Source organism: Alternaria burnsii (genome assembly GCF_013036055.1).
Source record: "Alternaria burnsii strain CBS107.38 chromosome Unknown 740, whole genome shotgun sequence".
Classification (NCBI taxonomy): Eukaryota; Fungi; Ascomycota; class Dothideomycetes; order Pleosporales; family Pleosporaceae; genus Alternaria; species Alternaria burnsii.
The window spans coordinates 843242-864284 of NW_024066112.1; the positions used below are offsets into that span (position 1 = coordinate 843242).

At 51.1% G+C, this 21043-nt stretch overlaps 8 protein-coding genes across 8 annotated transcripts; 5 read left to right on the forward strand and 3 right to left on the reverse strand.

Moving 5' to 3' along the window:
* Positions 1-341: 341 nt before the first annotated feature.
* Positions 342-1456, forward strand: GT037_005131 (uncharacterized protein; the record flags this gene model as incomplete). Its single annotated transcript, XM_038930178.1, has 3 exons — positions 342-375; positions 447-639; positions 694-1456. 3 exons carry the CDS (start codon positions 342-344, stop codon positions 1454-1456), a joined length of 990 nt encoding a protein of 329 aa, XP_038787128.1.
* Positions 1457-3459: 2003 nt separating this feature from the next.
* Positions 3460-6573, reverse strand: GT037_005132 (patatin-like serine protein; the record flags this gene model as incomplete). The annotated part of the gene is made up of 5 exons (XM_038930179.1): positions 3460-3822; positions 3886-4138; positions 4768-5525; positions 5576-6362; positions 6434-6573. The coding sequence occupies 5 exons, from the start codon at positions 6571-6573 to the stop codon at positions 3460-3462; spliced, it is 2301 nt and encodes a 766-aa protein (XP_038787129.1).
* Positions 6574-7018: 445 nt separating this feature from the next.
* GT037_005133 (3 cyclic phosphodiesterase) lies at positions 7019-7633 on the forward strand (the record flags this gene model as incomplete). The annotated part of the gene is made up of 2 exons (XM_038930180.1): positions 7019-7419; positions 7465-7633. The coding sequence occupies 2 exons, from the start codon at positions 7019-7021 to the stop codon at positions 7631-7633; spliced, it is 570 nt and encodes a 189-aa protein (XP_038787130.1).
* Positions 7634-7914: 281 nt separating this feature from the next.
* GT037_005134 (uncharacterized protein) lies at positions 7915-9146 on the reverse strand (the record flags this gene model as incomplete). The annotated part of the gene is made up of 3 exons (XM_038930181.1): positions 7915-8120; positions 8173-8704; positions 8757-9146. The coding sequence occupies 3 exons, from the start codon at positions 9144-9146 to the stop codon at positions 7915-7917; spliced, it is 1128 nt and encodes a 375-aa protein (XP_038787131.1).
* Positions 9147-10656: 1510 nt separating this feature from the next.
* On the forward strand, positions 10657-12148 carry GT037_005135 (uncharacterized protein; the record flags this gene model as incomplete). Its single annotated transcript, XM_038930182.1, has 3 exons — positions 10657-11077; positions 11132-11509; positions 11565-12148. The coding sequence occupies 3 exons, from the start codon at positions 10657-10659 to the stop codon at positions 12146-12148; spliced, it is 1383 nt and encodes a 460-aa protein (XP_038787132.1).
* Positions 12149-14381: 2233 nt separating this feature from the next.
* Positions 14382-16546, forward strand: GT037_005136 (amino-acid permease inda1; the record flags this gene model as incomplete). Its single annotated transcript, XM_038930183.1, has 6 exons — positions 14382-14671; positions 14728-14756; positions 14899-15121; positions 15268-16178; positions 16241-16301; positions 16366-16546. 6 exons carry the CDS (start codon positions 14382-14384, stop codon positions 16544-16546), a joined length of 1695 nt encoding a protein of 564 aa, XP_038787133.1.
* Positions 16547-16976: 430 nt separating this feature from the next.
* GT037_005137 (uncharacterized protein) lies at positions 16977-18263 on the reverse strand (the record flags this gene model as incomplete). Its single annotated transcript, XM_038930184.1, has 1 exon — positions 16977-18263. One exon carries the CDS (start codon positions 18261-18263, stop codon positions 16977-16979), a length of 1287 nt encoding a protein of 428 aa, XP_038787134.1.
* A 603-nt stretch (positions 18264-18866) lies between these two features.
* GT037_005138 (kinase-like protein) lies at positions 18867-20921 on the forward strand (the record flags this gene model as incomplete). The annotated part of the gene is made up of 1 exon (XM_038930185.1): positions 18867-20921. The coding sequence occupies one exon, from the start codon at positions 18867-18869 to the stop codon at positions 20919-20921; it is 2055 nt and encodes a 684-aa protein (XP_038787135.1).
* Positions 20922-21043: the final 122 nt, after the last annotated feature.

The window sequence follows — 21043 nt, forward strand, 5'->3', positions numbered from 1 at the left end:
GCCAGATCTGAGGGCCTAAGTATTGGCGATCTGATATCACGTTATTCGTCTCCACTATTTGGGCGATATGACAGATGCAATGTTGCTGAATGAACTATGCAGTATATGGTACGTCTAGCTGAATTCCCCCCGTACTACGGGTAATAAGTTGGAGAAGTTCATATTCACTGGCAATCGATCTGATTTCTGCTCTATTTGTCTGTGAAATTAGCCAACACAACACAGCCGAGACGGAACAGAAAGCTAACGACCAATCAGCCATAGCAGCAGGTCCAAGTACAAATGTCCTGGGTGTAGCGCACGTACATGCTCGCTGCCATGCTACAAGCGTCATCAACAAAATGCGCAATGCTCAGGCAAGCGAGATCCAACAAAGTTTGTTAAAAAGTCTGATCTGGTAACCCCAAAGGGTATTGACCACGATTACAATTTCCTTTCGGGTATAGAACGTAATCTTGAAAAGGCCGAGAGGGTTGCAGGCGCTACAGCTGAGAGCACTCCTCAAGATGGTCTATCTAGCCGCCAGCGAGCGGGCGTCTCGTATAGTAAACTCGAAAATGCTGCTGGCGTTAAGATCATCCAGGCGCCGAAAGGCATGAGTAGACAGAAGGAGAATAAGTCACACATGTCTGCAACAAAGTAAGTCTACTAGCACCAGCGTACTCACATGACACTGCTGATCTATGTGTTCAGAAAGGCTTCACGGAATATAGTATGGACCGTCGAATGGTTTGATGAAACCAAGAAACGTGTGGTTACTGAGACATCCTCTACACAATCGATAAAGGACGCACTGCCCTTCGTACAGCATGGCACAGACGGTACAAGTAAGAAAAGAAAGCTGAACAGCGAAGCCCCTCGTCGTGAAGGTTCACCAACAAAATCTACGCCACAACCGCAGGATGACGTTGCGCCCGCTTCAACGGATCAGGTCAACAATGCGGAGGCAGAGGTAATCTCCCCCGCACGAGGAACCCCTGCTCCAGAGCAAAAGGAACGCGCCTCCAAAAGACAAGCGGACATGACAGACACGCGTACTCGAGACAATCGTGATGGTGAGCCAAGCACCCAATCCATGGGCGATGAGCAACATAGGGTTTTTCTGCTAAAGCCACGCACGAGCACAAATCGCCACGTCCTCATACCTCTAGATCCTTCTCTCACTTTAGGTGAAAGCTTACACGGGCGCACTATCCTTGAATTTCCAACCATTCATGTATTTCCTGTTGATATGGAGAAGTTGCCAGAAGACTTCATGTTAGAAGCAGAATATGCCTTGTTGGAGGGAGAGCAACAGAAAGAGTTTGACGAGATGATGAAGGAGCTTGATCCTGAGATATTGCGACGCCTGAAAGAAGGCGATGGTAATGTACAGATGCACGACAGACCCGACGAGGATGTCGATAGTAAGAAGATACTAGACGTTCTCAAGCAGGATCTAGGAGGAAGGTTGTGATTTACGGACCGAGAAGCGCAGTTACCGGAAAGTAATTCACTATAGCTAGCATTAAGAAGGATACGTAATGCCAGCAACCAGACAGAGGCATCGTATTACAAACGGCAGGTAGATAGACAATCGGAGTATCTCCTTTTGTCGCAGAAGCGCTTTGCTCCCATGTTGTCACAATCACATCGGCTCTCCCTTTTCGAGCAACACCATCGTCCCATTTCTAACGCTTCAATACTCTTTCCAGTCGCTAACGACCAGGGTCCTTCTTCCTCTCTTACCCCAACCGGAACAATACCCTGCTTGCATACTTGCTTTCCCTGAACTCGTCATCTCTCGGCCCGGCTGAGATTGCTTTTTCTACGCACGAATACGCCATACGCCACCCGTCATGGCCGTCAACGGTGTACCAGCGTTTCAGGCTGCATTGACAGCCTTACTTTTCTTTTTGGCACTGTCGTCCCATAGTCTACTATTATGCAGGTCGTCAAACACGTGTACAGCTGACCGCTCTCCATCGTCCCGCTGCCGAGCCGCGACGCCCTCTACCAATATCCCACAGCGAGCATCCGCCCCACATCACCAGCCGTCGCAACCTCAATCATCAACGTCAACATCATAAAAATCAACCTAGGAACACCGACTGATACCGGGATCGATGCCGATGCCGATAAGAAGTGTATTCACAAGGATCCCCAGTTCGCAATGACACAGCGTCCCCTTCATCATGACTTTGCTAGGTCCACCCAGGCCCCTCGCGTAGCTTCAATAAGGTTTTCTCATACCATTCCCATCGCATAACCCAACTCCGCGAAAATATGGGGAAACAACTGAGTGGCAACGCGCCATCCCATTGAGTTCAAGATATTAGGACTAGGATCGAGGATCATTATCGCTAAACAGAGACGCAACGCGGCATCATTGAGATCTTAGCGCCATTTCACATATAGCACCACATGTGGAGTCGCGCGCGAAATGTCGGATTGATATACCGGTGCCAATGGTTGCCAAATGAATCTACCTTGATGGCGGAGATGAAATTTTGTAGGATTACTTGACTTTTCGTGTTCGATTGGGGTTGTTCATTGGGCGAAGGATGCCGATGTCCCACCGTGCTCGGAGGTAAATTTAGGTGCTATGGCGTGTCCTGAAAGATTGAATATCCGAGATCGTTCTACTTTCGCGGGCTGATGACTGCGATAGCCGTTAGATTCTAGGTCTGCTCCGGAGGCGGATGATGGGCAGAAGGGATGGCGGATGTGTGCTCGGAGATGATGCTTAGCATATTGCGCAATCATAGGGTAAGCCAATTCGAATGTCGCTGGGCATGAATTTGTTGTCTTAAGTGGACTTGAATTCGTCCGGTGGTGTTTATTTCAAGAATATCCCACGTAACGCACAATGTCCCTCGACACGGCTATACAGAGTCTCGAATTCAACAGCATGTGTAACACGCTATTTGGTCCCAAAGCCAGCCACTCAGGTTTCGTTCCTCGAGGCAGGGATCAGGTGGCTTTGCCATTGCGGCATGGAGCGTCATTAAGATCGTTCACGTCAACTAAGACTGTGCCGTATGAACTGTTGGAAATCCCTTCCTCTACACATCCCAGTATGACCCCAAACGTGCTTGAACGGACTGATGCAGTAATCTGAGCGAGCAGAGTACGCGTTATACGTGTGGCTGTAGAGATTGATGCGACTACGTTATGCGCGCGTAGTGCGGCTAGTGAAACAGCTGCTTGTGGCTATCAACTCCTAGGAGGGAAATTGTTGCGTGGTCGTAATTCATGTACGAAGTCTGAATGACACCTGGGCGTTAGTTTGTGTAACCATCCTAGTCTATGTGAAGAGACGGAATAGTTTGCAAAAGTCTTTGGTCAGCTTTCGATCATCCTTCGTGCATCGACGTAGGAGTCTGCCAATCTTGTTCGATTATTTATTCAATCCAACCAGCGATGGAACTTTCGTGATCCTGTGTCGCTTCAGGCCTTGTTGTCCCTTCATCTAGAGACCTACTTCTGGAGCTCCAATAAGCCCTTGCTCTGCAAGTACTCAACAATCTCCTTGACGCTGTCCTCAACACTCTTCTGGTCACTCCTGATGTGAATCTCGGCGTTCTCAGGTGCCTCGTAGGGCGAGCTGATACCTGTGAATTCCGGGATCTTGCCTTCCCTTGCCATCTTGTACAGACCCTTGGGGTCACGCGCCTCAGCGACTTCGAGCGGCAAGTCGACGAAGACCTCGACAAAAGCCAAGGGAGAGTCTGAGCCGGTGGTTACAGCGTGCAGTTCGCGCGCCTGCTTGCGGTCGGCTTTGAAGGGAGAGATGAAGGATGTGATGGCGATTGTGGACGAGTCAGCGAAGAGCTTTGCGACCTGTAGAGGGATATGTCAGCTGGCAAACTCTCTCGCAGGCGTATTCTGCGCCAAATGTCGTACCTCAGCAATTCTTCGAATGTTCTCGTTTCGGTCCTTCTCGCTGAACCCAAGGTCCTTGTTCAGTCCGAATCGGACATTGTCGCCATCAAGACGGTATGCCGCGAATCCAAGATGGAGGAGATGCTGCTCCAGTGCTGTCGCAATGGTCGACTTGCCAGATGCAGATAGTCCGGTGAACCAGATGGTGAAGCCCTTCTGCTTGCGGTATGTGTTGCGCTCGTCGCGCGAGAGCGATGGGTGCCATGTGATGTTGCTGTTCAGATTGTCAGTTTGTGTTTTCTGTGTTGCGCGTTGACGCGGGGTAGGTATAGTGGGGCTCACGTTGACATTTTGGAAGCTGTGATGGAAATTCAGAACCGGTGAGGAAGACAAGGAAGTAAGAGAAAGCAAAGTCTCATGAGGTTTGCTGTAGAGTAAAGGTGTTTTGTGCCGACAATTGACGGGTGAACGGACGACCAGTATTTCAAACGCGATCTCTAGGCTGTTGAGAAACATCGAATTCTTTTAGCGTTAATGACGCGATACAGGTCCACTCAAGAGCGGGTAAGGCTGAGAGCGGAAAACATTCCTCACACAAGACATGACGCTATGTCTAGGTAGGTAGGACTAACGCGATGCTTCCATGGGCCCACTCAATCACTTTCAGGTACAGCCAGTGGCCATGAAGATACAAGGAAAAGCTACCGCAAAGTACAGAGAAGCTTGTTCCCTCTGAGCTGTACCCAGTAATTTGAGTCCACGACGACAGTCTGCCCTGAAGACATACACGGTATCTCGTTTCAGGGTATGTTGATGTAAAGTACTGCGTATATCTTCAGGTGACTTCTCTAGCCAACGTACAACGCATCAAAACCGAGCATCTTTGTGCTTGCTCAAAAGTACCCGTTTCCCCCAAAGCTCGCAGCCCTCGCTCTTTGTCTTTTTTCCCTTACTCTTCCATCATCCTCGGACCCGTAAGCAGTCTGTACATCCCCTCTGCTCCCGCTCTTCTTTAAACCTCCACCTGGTGGAACAGGATCAAAAGGCTTCCTCCTCCTCACAAGCTGGTATCCCCTATCCAACTCCACCTCAATCGCACACCTGATCTTGAGCGCTGTGACTGCCGGCCAAACACTCCGTTCTCCCTTCAATATCCAATAGTCAATCGCCTCTTTCGTCGGATTCTCGAGCAGCTTGAAGAAGTCGCTTGGTGTAAGTTCAGGCACCAGCGTGAGACTTGGGCCTGGAATGTTTTCGTCCAAGAGGAAACGACGGATGGAAGGGGGCAGTAGACCCAGCTCATCGAGTTGTTGCAACCTATGCTGAATCTCTAGAACTACGAGACGCAGGATCGGCATGCTCAGTCGCCAGCGGCCATCTTGTTTGGGGTTGGGATGATGTGAGTCTGAGCGTAGGAAAGGTGCGAGGTAGGGCCGGGCTTGCGAGACGATGAAGTGGTTTACGTTGAAGAGCTCGCCGATGCGATGAAGGGGAGACTCGCGGTCTCGGTACAAGGCGTGTGTGTAGGGACGGAAAGTGGTTTTTGAAGCTGGAGACCAAGGAACAATATTGCCTTCATCGTCCTTGCACATCATTGTTACGGAATGGTAGAGAGTTGAGGAGGCTGTGGCGTTGGAGGCAAGAGCTGCAGACCAGACAAGCTAGGAAAGTTATTCTCTGCTTGTACACATGGAGAGGGCTGGGTACTTACGACATTAGGAGCGGTTAGGTAGTTCAGAAGGTTCGGTATTCCTCCACCACTAGCTGTTGTTACGGTGATATTCAGCACTCTTTTCGTCCTCGTATAAGCCTCTTCAAACGTCAAGTCTCCCACATTTGCCCTCAGGACATCTTCCAAGACTCCAACATCAAGAAAGTGCCCTTCTTTCCACCATCGCCTCAAGCGGCGTATCAGTGTGCCTATCCAAGCGGTTCCTCCAGCGCCCTTCCTGTAGGGACGGTTTGTGAATGCTGTCAAGTCAATCGTGTTGCCTGTCAGGAATTCCAATAGCTCATCTTCGGTATGCACACCCACCAGTGCCGCTATCAAAGCACCCGTAGCAGTCCCAGCTATGATTCTAGGTAGTAACCCACGCAGATGGAGCGCTTTTACTACACCAAGATGACACATGCCGAAGACCTGTCCACCCTGCAGCACCAACACAGATCTACCAAACGCTTGCCTCGTGTCATGGAGAACATCCAATTTTGCCTGGTTCGTTAAGCCAGTATCCGAGTTTCGCGACGTAGGGTATTGGGTGAGGTTCTCGATGGCGTATGCGACTTGCGTGACATAGTCTTCGATCAATAGCTTCGTGCCGGCGTATGCGCGATTGTACAGGTTCGGCGCTGTTATGTTGCCGAGATTGCGTACGAGCCCGCTGCGAAGAAGGTTGATGAGCCCAAGGATGTCATTGTCCTCTTGAGCTTCATAGATGGCGGAGAGACGTTGATGGATAAGGCGATGGTCGTAGTCTTTGCTTATGGCGGTTTGTCGCCTATGGAGTCGTTATCAGCAATTTTCCGGTGCGAGTATTTCCACTTAGAATTGAACGGCAAGTCTGCTTACCACATGTCGTAGTCGAGCACTTCATCGAGCTTATACGCAACCGCTTCCCATTCCTCGAATAGCCGCGCATCACCAATAGCTTCCAGAAGTAGATCTCTCTGGCTCTTCTGCACCCACCACGCGTATAGTTTCTTCAACATATCAGCATTCTATCCGAAGATGTAGTAATTGACCCAGAATGGCCATTCAGTAGCGAAAGGAAGCTGACGCACTCGTTGCCAAAAGAAAGCCACGTCGAAGAAGCACAGGAGGAAACTCCACAGCGCCCCCGACACGACGTTCAACGCTTCACCCATGGCGTAGAGCTATTTCGGATAGTGATCGGCTGATAGCGCCGCTGTGTCAATAGTCGCATGTTCATTCGTCGCGTCTGCGGAGATGTAGTGCCGTTGAGCATGTGGGAACGCTTGTCGGACTTGACGCGGACTTTCACATGCAATTCAGCTGCAGACGTCAGGATGTGGCTGACTCGGACACTAGCCACGTGGCGTTAGTGCCCAACCACCGTGCGGGGCATTACGAGGGTATGTAATGCTTGACTTGACATTGCATCCTCCTTTGAGATTCTAGACAATATTTATAAAGATGCCTGGTTCGTCTCTATGGCTGCTTCCGCCAGCAGATCATCCCCTTAATGAAGTCCTTCCTCGCCTTATCGACAAAACATCGAAACAGTTCAACTCACCCCACCGCTTCCTTCCTCATGTGACTCTGACTTCGGAGATATCGCCGTCCAAGTATGGATCAGATCCTCAGGCCTGGCTTGAATCACTCGATCTACCATCTGGACAGAGCGTACATATCAAATTCGAACGTCTAGGCAGCGAAGATGTCTTCTTCCGGAAGTTGTACATCAAGTGTGCGAAGGCTGCAGGGATCAAACAACTAGCACAACAGTGCAGAAGCCACGTCAATGGGTTTGAAGATGAAACAAACTCGAAGGTTTGGGCTGAAGAGCAATACATGCCACATCTGAGCTTGATGTAGTAGGTCTATCAAACGCCAACACGTGTCAATGCTGACTGTCACAGCCACGACTGTAGCCAGGTCGACGAAACCGGTCTAGCATCAGTTGATACGCTTGACGTAAACTTTGAAGGGAGGGGAGAACTAGGTGGTTGGTCAGGCGGAAGGGTGGTGCTCGTACCCACCGACAGGCCAATTCTTCAGTGGCAGCCCATAGGCGAAAGGACACTTTAACATTATGGATCATGGAACAACGGAGGACATTATTTTGAAGTTTGTAGTGATTACTTCATTACTAGGCTAATTATACAATGTCATAGGAAAGCTTTCCTTGGTATCTCGCATGCAGTCGTCGTGATTGTGCATAGTGAAATGCATCTATTTCATGAAACCGGCCTTGCCGTCACCATCGGCGTCAACCTCTTTGGAAATGGTTAGTAAACGTTAACAAATAGTAATGTGGATATGACACTTACTAGGGTTGAGCTTATCCATCAGCGAAGGCTTGTGTTGACCTATTTCTTGTTGGCCTCATGTTCAGATTGTAGTTTCCGCGCTTCCTCTTCGGATGCTTGGGAGTGGGGGATGGCCTTTGAGCGGTCCTCGGTAAGGGCCTTGGGCAAGCTGCCATCCTCGTTGGGACGGTGCTCCATGTGGCCCTTGTCGGTACCGCCAACGACATGTCCACTGGGGTCTTTCGTACCTGTAGCACCGTGGTTGCCTGGGCTGAATTAGTATGGTGTTTCCTGCTCATGTTGAGAAGAATTGCTTACCGCTGCGGGCAGGGTCCCTGAGGTCCTGGCTATCGACCTTGCCGTCGTGGTTGCGGTCACCAACACCGCTGGAGGTGTTGGAGTGGCTACCAGTCAAGTCCTTGGCGCTGACCTTGCCGTCGTTGTTGCGGTCAAGGGGATTGTGTGTACCGGTACTAGTAGAGTTGTGAGTAAGACCTCCCTCCCTCAGGCCAGCATCGCTGTGGTGGTTGGGGGTAGCGTCGTAGTCGCCGTGGCGGGCGTGCTCGTGGCCGTGGGAAGTGGTCTTGTGGGCGAGACCTGCAGCAGCGCCGATGCCACCAGCGCCACCGATGTTCTTGGGGACACCCTCAAATTCATCGTAGCGCTCCTCGCGGCCGGTGAGAGCACCGCCCTTGGCCTTGAACTGCTCCATGGTCATGGCTGGGAGAGCAGTAGTCTCATGGTGGGTAGCCTTGTTATGGTGAACCTCATGGATGGGGACGGTGGTGTGGACAACGTTGGGCTGGATGGTCTCCTTTTGAACAACGGGCTGGATAGTCTCGTGGATGTGCTAAATGATGTCAGTGTTTGGTGGGATATTGACGTGTTGTTGTTCAACTTACATGGTGGACGTGCTCTCCGCCAACAGTAGGGGCAACACTCTGGCTGTGGGTGGTGTCCTCAATGCGGCGCTCGTCAGCAAAGCGAGCCTGGTCGTCGATCAAGGCCCTCTTAGTGGCATCGGCATCGCGGTGGTCAAATTCGCGGTGCTGAACGGCACCGAGCTTGGCAGTGTGTTGCTCTGGTAGAACCTCACGGTCGTGGACGGGCTGGACAGTGCGGTGGTAGTGGTCCTGGTGAACCTCCTTGTCAATAGCAGTGTTGATCTCCTCGTGTACGTGAGGCTTGATGACCTCGTGCTGAACAGCGGGGGCAACTGCCTCGTGGACAGTGGTGTCGTGGTGACCGGAGCGGCCCATGAAGTCGGTGATAGCTGCCTTGGCCTTGTCCATTTTGATTATTGTGTAGTGGTTGTTTGTTGGATGGTAGTTTTGGTGTGGGTGGTGGATTGGTTGTTGGTGCGGTGTGGAAGAGTTGTGGTAGATGTGATGATGATGCTCTCAAGGAGCTGCTTCACTGCCTTCTTATACAGAGAGGACGCTAGTAGGACAAATGCACGACGACGTAATGGAGGAGTTCTGTTCCAGGTAACGTCGGCATGTGCTGACTGCGTTCCTTGTTCACAGGGCAGGAAGCCATCATCGTGGGGCAGCAACACTGGATTGAAGCTATCTGCGTCTCGATCGATGCTCCCAGGAGAGTCGATTGGTTGGCCGGGAGCGCGCCACAAACACCTGATGTACGTCAGGGACATTAGCTCAGTGGGTAGCGCTTAACATGGCGCCCCATGCTGGTACGCTTGACAATGCATACTGGCACTATGATGCAGCCGGTGCTGTCGTTCCACGCCTACCGCAGCCTAGTTGGTATGATGTAGTCATGCTGCGTGTCCAAACAGGAATTGGGCATCACGAAGGATTCAAAGCGTCGCAACACTCTCTGGGTGAACTTCTCAAAATGTTCAAGTGCTGGACCAATCTGGAGAGGAGCGACCCGACATCTAAGTGATCGGAGGGATCGGCGCTAGGGTCGTGCTCCTGCCATTCGGTGACACCGGGTCCGTGCAGCTTCCCGCGAACAGCTTCAGCACATCTCAGGAATCACACAATGCTGTTTTCTTCATCAACAACTCCATCCACCCTCGTCACACCCAAGTCTGCGCCTCCAGATGTCTCGGAAGTTCCGGTAGCCTGGCTGCGACTAGGAGCATGCTAGCAAGATCGCCATTGTTTTGGTACGCTAAGTTGATCAACAGTGGAGCCGCCCGCGACCAGACTCCCCCTCCCTGTCGTCATGCCGCTCTGATCTCCACTGTGACATACCGATGCGGCAATGAGTGCAGTTTGCTTTTATCATGCATGCCTCCGGTACTCCGAATAACCAGCCGTACGCTGCGAAACACAAGTACCGTGGAATACGTCATGCTGAGTCGCCACTCGTGCCATTGTCGTGAACCAACTGCAGCAAAACATGCCACCAGCTCGAGTAGACTCAGTCGAGTAGAGAGAAAGAGAGCTTTACGAGAGGATCAAGTCTAGACCGCTCCGCGGACGCCGCGAACACGGGGCGAGAGCACTCCAAAGTTGCCGTTTGTAAGACTCAAGGCACTGGTTCCGCCGTCTGTGACACGGCATCAGCGAAGCTATTATTTCTTACGGACCGTTTGCTCAAATGTCCAGACTCCAGAAGCTCCAAATATGCATCCTAGCTAGCTGTATGCACACTCTCCAGGCTTCGGCTTCGTTCCTGCCGGACGGTGCTGAAGGTTTCGTTTGCCTGCAGGTGCTGTGAGGTCATTCACCCTTACTTTTGTCACCGTGCTCCGTGAAATCAGACAATAGATCGGCGTCGCACCTAGCTTTCACCTGCGTTTGTCACTCCTCTGCATTTTGAACCGCCGACATGAAAGAAAAGATCGAAGAGAAGCTCAAGTCCGTTCTCCATAGGAGAAAGAAGTCTACGCCCACGCAATCCCCTCGAGCCTCGTACGAACAGTCCGAGGAGACTAGTCCACGCACCCAGCAGCACCCAGCATCACCGCGCAGCCGTCTCCAGCAAGATTCCGCAATCGCAAACGATGCTTTTCACTCGGACACGAGGAGTCAACCACGGGACTCTGCCTACCACGACGGACGAGCGAGTCATGCGGGAGCATCTCCGAACACGGACCTCAATGGATCCATTGCGGATGACTACAGATCATACCTTCCAGCTTTAGCTCCTGAAGAAGACCCAATGGCCGAGGCAGACGTACCAGACAGACATCTTCGATATAGACCATCGACTGATGCGGGGCGGTTGAAGCCTCTTCCCGACACACCAAGTACGCCACAGAAAACAGTCAGAATTTTGTGACAAAACATTGACGTAGTAGCAGATTCTTCAAGTCATCATCACGTCGATCGCTCCAAACAACCGGTCGATGGCACTGGCCCTGGCAGCACGATACGCGCAGTACCGTCTGAACCCTCTAGACACCAAGTCAGCAACGCCGGCTTTGACAATAGCGTTCGATCGCACAGAGAGAGTTCTCCATATGAGAACCATGACCTGATGAAGAGTGGTCATCCGGTGGGAGGGTCTGCCAAGCATGATGCGCTGGCCGTGAAGCCTGTTCCAGGTCTTGCAATTACGAAGGACCGCCATGGCATGGACGGTAGCCATGACTGGAAGACGAAGCAGAAAGCTATGCTTGAAGGCGTTGTGAATCTGGAAGATACTGTGGATACGGATAAGGATGTCACAGTCGCCCCAGGTAAGCTCTGTCCCACTCAATGGTTGCGATTGCGATATGTCTAACAGACCGATAGCCGTTGTACACGAAGTTATCAAGCCACACGAGCACGAGGTCATACAGCAGCGCATCCACCGCGAGATCCACAATTATACATACTACCACCGGCTACAGCCGGTTCTTCAGACCGAAGTCCTCCCGCCTCGTCACTTCATTCCCAATCCTGATGGCGAAGGCTTGATCGAGATTTCTGCCGACGAGTTGCCAAATCGCACTGGTAAGAACAGATGGTGGGACATAGTCCAGAAGGAGCCAGTACTTCCAGCAACTCCATTCGAATGGCGCACGGAGCCGCAGATTATTGAGGGAAAGCCGTACATAACCGAAGAGGGCTTCGAACGTAGGGAGACGACTATCATCTATCCACCAAAGCTGGCAGATATGTCGCGCTATCAAGGACTGGTTCAGCCAGTGCATTTCGATCATAAAACTGGGGAGCGATGGTTGGGAGAAGTAACGACGGTTGAGAAGTTGAACCGGGAGCTGGAGCGTACAGAGGACGAGGACTTCATGACGATGAAGGACATTACTGCAGATCTGCCGAAAGTTTCATCAAGTCCCTCTGTCAAGCGGAAGCCTGTCGGTCACGACTCTCTCTAGCGATTCACTCGCTATCGGTTATCAAGCATGCATCAGTTCAGCGAAGGCGCTATCGGGGGAGGTGGGTTTCATAAACTGTACCCTTAACATGTATATCTAAGGTCCAGCGACCACATTATGACTAATTCGTAATCTGCTTTCCCTTCATGACCAAACCCCTACTTCTTGAACGCCCCATCTCTTCACGAAGTGGCCATTTCGCCGTCACCAGCTCGCCGAGATGGTGCAACTACATTGCGTCGTGCCTTCCTTTCTCTGTCCACAACCACTGAGGTGTCCGGAGCACCGCAATGAACACCAAACACGCCCTCAAAATCATTAAATCGTCGCCCGAGCACCATGCGCACCACAAGTTTCAATCTTTAGGTCGGTTGTTGCAACGGAACCTCGACTCATGGGCTACAAACCGCATGCTCTCAAAGTAGCCACTCGCAGCTCTGAATCCCAAGATAGCTTCAAAGCTCTTAAGCACCTGCTGCCCCGACTGTTGTCGTAGTATTTGCGCCTATGCATGTTTTCAACTTCTCAAATACTTGTCGCGACCCGCCTGCAGAATACACAAGTGTCGCTGTCGCGATGTCCAGTATCGCAATGCCGCACCGTTCCCCGAACTAGCATACGGCTGGTCGCCCGACGCTCCGTACTGCAGAAGCGCAGGATGTATGAACGAGCCAGAAAGTGACGGCAGACGCGATGTTGCTGGTTGCTTGTTCGGTATACGTAATCCCAAGCTTTGTGGATTTCTTGGTCGCGGTATTTCGAACGTGTAGGACAATGGAAGGAAGTCTCTATACGCTACTTTACTATGCGCGACTCGCGCTCACAGATCAGCAAAGCATGGTATCTGCCAGCCGTCTTTCATAATAACCTTACTGTCAACACATCGGTGTAGGGAGGTCTGCAGATGGAAAGCTATCGTCCCGTGTAGTTCGGGGAGGCGAAGCATGGGCAAAGACTTCCCGCCAAGAGTCAGCGACAGCGTGGGGTGCGTTATTTCTACATCCACCGGTAAGCTGAAGCTTGCTTGGCAGAGGTATCATGACTTATGTCTTAAATGAAGAAAGAGGCTGGCTCAAGCGACCTAAGGCTGACAATCTGACAGCCAACACGCTATCTCGTGGCGCTGTAGCGTCACGTCGCAGCATTTCAGCATTACATCGTCATTTCCCATAGGCAAGGAAAGCGACACACGAGTTTACGTATCTACCAAGCAAGAGTCTCGATTTACGGCACGCAGCTTCTAGTCCTTTTCGATGCAGCGGGGGGCTGTCAAGTGAGGACTAGAAGTTGGCTTGGGTCCGAGCTAGTGGCCGCCTCCGAAGTATAGACAAGCCTCTGGCATACAGCGGAGGCAAGGAAGCAAGCCTGGAGCCAACCCACCAGCCTAGAAACGCCAAGGTAGCTTCAGCCGTTCGAAAAACAACGCGGGCTCGGTCATTGGAGAACAATCGCAGGCCAAGATACACTCAAGAGATGGAGGGGTTTTGTCCCACAAAACTGGTGAGAAGGATTCGGAGAAGCCGACAGGGAAGATGATGTGGCCCGATAGCAAGAGTTGCGCAAGCTGAACATGCGAAAGAGCCTGCCAGATGCATCATACGAAGCATTCACGGTCTTGAGAGTACAGTGGGTTGCGCCAGCGCTGATTGTGTACGCAGGACCCCGCCTGGGGGTTCTCCTAACCAACAATGTCCAGCTAGCGATGCCGGGTACCTCGACCCCTGCACCGAAAACGTCGTTATCGGGTCTTTTGCCCAACACGCGGCGCACGAGACAAGGATTCACCAGCCCTGAATATTCCCCCAGATGAGCAGCCGTTTGGCCAGTGAAGGACAGAGGAAATGTGAATATGCCTGGCGCAGCTCCACCATGGCAAACGCCAAATCGCTCATCTGCGATTCGCCCTCCACTAACATTCAGCCCAAACCTCAAAGAAGCGGGATAGTTGCGAATGCCCAGTCAGCCTAGCGCGATCTACAGTGTTCACCACGAGGAATCCGCCTATGCAGGGTTTCCACTTGCTCACGCTAGAGTAACTGAGAGGTATTTAACAGCCCGCTCCGCAACTCCGTTCGTTATCTCGCACGACGACGATCAGCCTTGCTTACAACCCTTAAGAACACAGCCCCATATCCTGATTCTTGGTACATGGCTTTCGTAGTGCAGTATTTTGCTCTACTTCTCAAAACCATACTCTGAAGTCTAGCTTTGAGGTTTACGACTTTGAAATACAATGACCTCGTACGGCAAGGACTTTGAAATTGGCGGTGGGCCTTACGAGGTGAAGAACCCAGGTTACGTTGCCGCCGATGAAGAGAAGAACCATTACGATGACGGCCCTCGCCGCCCTAGTGCGGTCGGGTCTGTGAGAGCAATTACCGACCAGACGCACCGAAAGCTCAAGAGCAGACATATCCAGCTTATCGGTATCGGAGGAACTATTGGCACTGCTCTATATGTGCAGATTGGTCGAGGTTTGATGAATGGAGGCCCTGGAAGTTTGTTCCTTGCATTCTCGCTATGGTATGCAATCTCAATCGCGCTGTCTACGGCGATGAGCTAGTGCTAATATCGTACAGGTGTACTGTCATTCTAGCTGTGACGCTCAGTGAGACTCTCCATTTCCCAATTTCCAAAGCGACAAGTCCTTTCCAAAGCGACAAAGCCCAAGCACTTTATCGAATATCCCAAAGCACCCTTCTTTACCGCTCGCGCTAAGATGCCGAGCTACAGCTAATGCAATTCCACAGGTATCGCAGAGATGGTTACTTTTCTCCCCATATCCTCGCCCTTCATTCGATTCGCTGGAAGATTCGTGGACGACGCGTTTGGATTCGCTGCTGGCTGGAACTTCTTCGTTTTCGAAGCTGCTCTCGTGCCTTTTGAAATCGTGGCTTGCAATGTCATTATCGGGTTCTGGTCTGATGTAGTGCCTACAGGCGCCATCATCGCCATCGTGCTCGTGCTCTACGCGTACGTCGACAACTCCATTTCTACGATCCGACTTTTGCATGCTTTTGGCGCCTGCTTCAGAGTAATTGTGAAGCATTGTGCTGAGCTTTTGCCTTCTAGTAATTCTCTAGGCAATGCGAATGAACCAAGTACTGACAAAATTCTAGTGTAATAAACATGATGGCCGTCAAATGGTACGGTGAGACGGAGTTCTGGGCCGCCATCGGTAAAGTGCTTCTTATCATCGGTCTGCTCATCTTTACCTTCATCTCCATGTTGGGAGGCAACCCTGAGAAAGACCGCTACGGATTCCGCTACTGGAAGAACCCGGGGAGTTTCACAGAACTTTACTACGAAGGCCAGCTCGGTCGCTTCCTGGGCTTTCTCCAGTGCCTGATCCAGGCTTCTTTCACAATTGCCGGACCCGATTATGTCTCAATGGCTGCAGGAGAGACAGAGAACCCACGCAAAGTCATGCCTCGCGCTTACAACGCCGTCTTCTACCGTTTGACCACTTTCTTCGTACTCGGCTCGCTAGCCGTGGGTATCAACGTGCCTTTCAACGACCCAGAGTTGATTGGCGCCTTCCGTGACGGCAAGCCAGGTGCGGCAGCTTCACCCTACGTCATCGCCATGAACCGACTCCGTATCGAAGGCCTGCCTCACGTTGTCAATGCTGGTGTCCTTGCCTCCGCTTTCTCCGCCGGAAACTCCTACGTCTACTGCGCATCTCGTTCCCTCTTCGGTCTTGCTTTGGAAGGAAAGGCACCTAAATTTCTTACAAAGTGCACAAAGCAAGGTGTGCCTTTCTACTGTGTCCTCTTCGTCCTCATGATTGCCCTCCTTTCCTTCCTTCAGCTTGGCCAAAACTCTGCTGTTGTGCTAAACTGGTTCGTCAGCTTGGTAACGGCGTCCCAGCTTATCAACTTCAGCGTCATGTGCTTTACCTTCCTGAAGTTCTACAAGGCGTGTAAGGTACAGGGTTTGGATCGAGACACATTGCCATACAAAGGTATGGCACAGCCTTACGCGGCATGGTATGGCCTCGTCACGACTTTCGTTATGACGTTCGTTGGAGGTTAGTTATCCACACAAGAACTGCATGTGAGACGTAGACTGAATGCTTACACTCACATCTAGGTTATACTGTGTTTTTGAAGGGAATGTGGGATGTGCCTTCATTCTTGTTCTCGTACTTGATGTAAGTATTCACCTTCGTGGCTGTCTTCGCCATCAATATGGCGAGATGCTGATCTATGGAACAGGGTGTTCGCGTTTCCCGTCCTCTTCATATTCTGGAAGCTTGTTAAGAGAACAAAGTGGATTCCAGCACACGAAGCGGATCTTGTGACTGATCTCGCCGAGATCGAAGAGTACCATCGTACGTTTGTGGAGAAGCCAGAGACCAATGCTTTCAACCGTGTTTTGGACAAGTTGTTCGGATAGGCTCCTGTGGCGGATGATACAGCTGCTGTTGGGGTCGGAGAAGCCCCTACCTTTGGGCTCTCTATTGAGACCACATGTCTCTCTTTTTGGAGTCATACATGTGCCCGTTAGGGTAGCATACACGAGACTTATGAGAATGTACGAGATTCATGACAACAACGAATACGATGGGTCCTGAAGAAGCCTATCCTTTCTAAATGAACGTAGAGAACATGCATAATAAACTAATGACAAACCAAACAACAAAGTAATAGTGTATAGTTTTAGGGTATGGTCTGATGTTCTGGGTGCATCCTATTATTAAGAGACGAGCATCCTTGTACCCAAATAGCCTGGAGAAACTCGCAACTAAGGGTCTCAGGTATATTCTCGAAGCAACTAACCAACACAGAAGCGACGAACTCAAGATCCGTTAATCACGGCAAACAACTCAGAACAAAAACGTGGGTATGTCATCCAACTTTGCAGCTTTCTGCTTCCTCTCTTTCTCATCTTTCTCCCGCTGAGCTTTTCGTTTTGCAAGGCGATCCGTGGTTTGCTTGCTGACACCGCCAATATCATTACTGCTGTGATTCCTGATAGGTACGTCTTCGTCGAACGAAATAGTCGATCGTCTCACCTTAGCATCGCCTCTATCGTTGAGAGAAGCAGGTGACTGTGAGTGTCCGCTAAGACGTGGTGCGCGCGATGTGTTTTGTGTCTTAGCAGGCTGCTCTAGCAAAGACTGTGACGATGCTGTACTCTTCAGATCCCAGTCATCAAGCATATCGAAGGGCGTTGCGCGACCCAATCTTGAGCGAGGTTTTGCTACGGCTTTAGGTGGCGCAGGCTTAGCGAAGGTAGCGTTGGGTGGCCTCGGATCAGGTGCAGGAGACGAGGCAGAATCTTGCCCTCCCACTATGCTGCCCCTTCGGGCTAGGGTCGGCGTGGTGGTGGCTCTGGATGGTGGCTTAGCTGAGAGGCGCGGTGCATCTAAATCATCGCTGTCGTTATCGCTATCTTGTGCTGCAAATCTCCCGGGTGTTCCTTTACATGCGATCGTAGCATTGTTCGACAAGGACCTAAATGTAGACACAAGGTTGCTTCGACTAGATGGCATGGTCTGCTCTTCCTTGTTGTCCTCTTCTTCTCCCTTCGACGCAAACACATCACGAATGGCCTTCTTCTGCTTCAATTCTTGAACCCTGGCCTTCTCTTTCATAGCGCCAGTAGTCGACCTTTTTGCATTCGCAACAACTGGTCTTGCAATGTCGGCCGCTTCTTTTTTCTTCTCTTCGATGGTCGTTTTGAGCCTCTCGTATTCGGCGATATGCAAGTGTCGCGTGAATAGCTTTGCCGTCTCCAGAAACTCATCTTCGACCATCATCCATTCATCGTCGCGCAAATCGAACTTAGATGCAGCTCTATGCATGCCTTCCACAAATGGCTGCTCGAGGTTGTCAACTGGAGGCGGAGACGATGAGCCTTCACGTTTCTTGCGCAGTGCGTCTTTGGCCCTGGCTTTAGTTCGGGGAGTTGATGGTTCTGCTGGAAGTCCGGGAAGGTCGTCGTCCGACTCATCTGATCTTCCTGTTCTGCTTGCCAGAACCGTGTCGTCGAAGAAACCGTCATCTGTATCAGTCGCATTATGTGACTTTGTCGTTTGCCGCGATGATGCTGGTTTGGTTTGTGCCCGACTTCCGCCACTCTTCTTCGCCCAAGGTAGTTGACGCGGCATGGTGCCTGGAAGATTGATCAATCAGCCGTGTATTGGCGGAATTTGAGGGCGTAGGGAGCGATTAGAACGCGACATAATGTTCGAGAAACACCAGAGCAACACAGAATGGTATCGCTCCGCAAAAGCTGCTAAAGTGATTGAGAAGCGCTTGCACGCAAGTGAATTGTTCACGATCGCCTGGCCACGTGCAATGACGCGCTTGTGCCTACCGGCTCCGCCAGGCAGACCCACTCCAGGGTTCGCTTGGGCTTGCGCCCTTCCGATCTAAACGTGACTGCTACTGTGTTCTCCGTCTTCAATTCAGGAGACACGTTTCACTTCCATGAGATTCTACGACGCTCGATGCTTGCCTAGACATCGTGTACTCATGGGTGCTTCGCTGGTACAGCTGTTGGCATCGAGTTGGTCTTTACTCGGCGCTGCAGCTACAGCGGACAACACACCGTTACAAGCGTCTTAACAGCATAACCGCGGTCGCGTCTTTTCGTCCGGAGACTTTCAAACAATAGAGAGCCCTTCAATTGTTCTGGAAGCCGTTGTTTGGTAACAGCTGGTCTGTATAGGTCTTGTGTCGACTCACAACAACCCCTCCTTCCGCTCGCGATGTCTATGTTTCGCAGACCGGGCGATTCATCATCATCATCGAGCTCGGGGACATCTGATGAAGAAAGCGAGTATGAAGAGGCGAGCGAATCACATCAGGATAGCGTTCTGTCAAGAATCCAGACTCTGGATTCTGCTGTTTCGGGACGGCAGCCTCTTCAGCCCCACCGACCTCCTCTAGAACTGCGCCAAAACTCTGCGCAAAATGTTCGCGACTTGCTGTTACACTCTCTACTGGAAGAGCGAACTATCCGACAAGTTGCAGAGCAACTAGGAAAAGATCCTTCCGATCCGGAAGTCCAACGATTGGGTAGAGCTGCCTATAAAGAAATTGCACGCCAGATCTCCAACAATGTGGACGATGCGTATGCAAGCGATGAGATGCAAGGCCATCGAGCAACTGCGAATCAGGGAATTCATCGATTGACCCGAAGCAACCTTAGCAAACTTGCTGTAATTCCTGAAGGATCCTCACAGGCGCTCGTTGCACGCCCAGGGATTGGAGTCCACACGCCTCTACCTCAACAGCCATCTCTTGGCTTTGATATAATGTCTGGTATGTCAGCTCCGGTAGAGCTACAACTGCGAGGCTATCCTCATCTTCAAACGGACCGCTATATCCGAGAGTTTGCAGAACTTGAGATTGTGGGAAAGGGCGGATATGGAAAAGTTTTCAAAGCCAAGCATAAACTTGACGGCTCTTTTTATGCTGTAAAGAGGATACCAGTGAGCCCTTCCAAGGTTGCAAGGATACAAGAGCATGGGCCTGAAGAATTGGAAAGCATGCTTGAGGAAGTTCGTTCTCTGGCTCGGTTCGATCACAACAATATCGTTCGATACCACAACGCTTGGCTAGAATTCACTACAGTAAACACAGAGACTGCGACTGTACCAGAAGTCACAGTGTTACGAGAGGATCACCTTTTGGATAATCGACCCGCATTTCCGTCCTTTTCACATGGATCTGGCGACCTGAACTCCAAGCTAGAAAGCATGTCAGTTGAAGATCCCTTCGCGAGAACCGAGAACAGCAACAGCGCCGGAATCATATTCGAGTTCAGCGAGTCTGAACCACAATTGAACGAAACAAAGAGCGAGACCATCATTTCGTCTTACAAAGAAACACTAAAGCAGACGAGACGCACAAAGCGTCGGGGCAGCCAAGCAAGTCAAACCACGATCGCTACAGTATCATCGACGAAGTCCCGAATGAGCGCAGTCGAGGACGTTGATGAAGACGAGGAGGATGACGTTGAAAACATACCGAGGTCACACATGCCGTATTCGCCAGAGCCACTGTCAGAGATGTCGGACAGTATGATATCTAACAGCGATGCGCCTCACCATCTGATTCAGAACCAGAGCCTCGGACCAGTCCTTACACTGAACGTGCAGATGAGCCTTTGCGAGACCAACCTTGCCGCATTCCTCTCATCTGACCATTCTCCCAATACACAGGCAGTTGAACAGCATTGTTTCCATCCTTGCGTATCGCTGGAGCTACTGGACAATGTTGTCTCCGGAGTCGAGTATCTGCATGCACAGGGTGTAGTCCATCGCGACCTCAAACCAGCAAACGTCTTCTTATCGCTTTCAAGGGCGCGGTATCCCCCATATGGCTCCGTCGACGTTGCAAGCTGCAAGTCTTGCCCAAAGCGTGACTGCTTGCACCTAACGCCACGCATCGGAGACTTTGGGCTTGTGGCGGCATTGAGCAACAGCTGCACTGCATCGGATACCTTCAAACCAGTGGGCACAGAATTCTACCGTCCACACGCAAGTAGTGGCATCAACGAGAAACTTGACGTTTTTGCACTTGGCGTAGTAGCATTTGAGATGGTACAGAAGTTCAGCACGCGTATGGAGCGTATAGCAGCTTTGGTGGAGCTTCGTCGCGGAGTCTTTCCAGGTGGCTTCGCGCAAGGCTTAGGCGATGTGGGTGCCGATGTGCAACAGTTGATCAGCGATATGGTTCAAGGTGATGAAGGAAAGCGTTTGGGTTGCGACGAAGTGCGAAGTGAGATTAGGAAGCTATTGCATATCCTCAAGGCGTGAGGTGTCACTAAGCTTGGTTTTTGCACTGGGAGGCGTACGATACATAGATACCCACACACTTGTGGTGACTTGGCTTAGTGTAGTATATAAAAATTATTACGATGTAACATCATATTGACGGC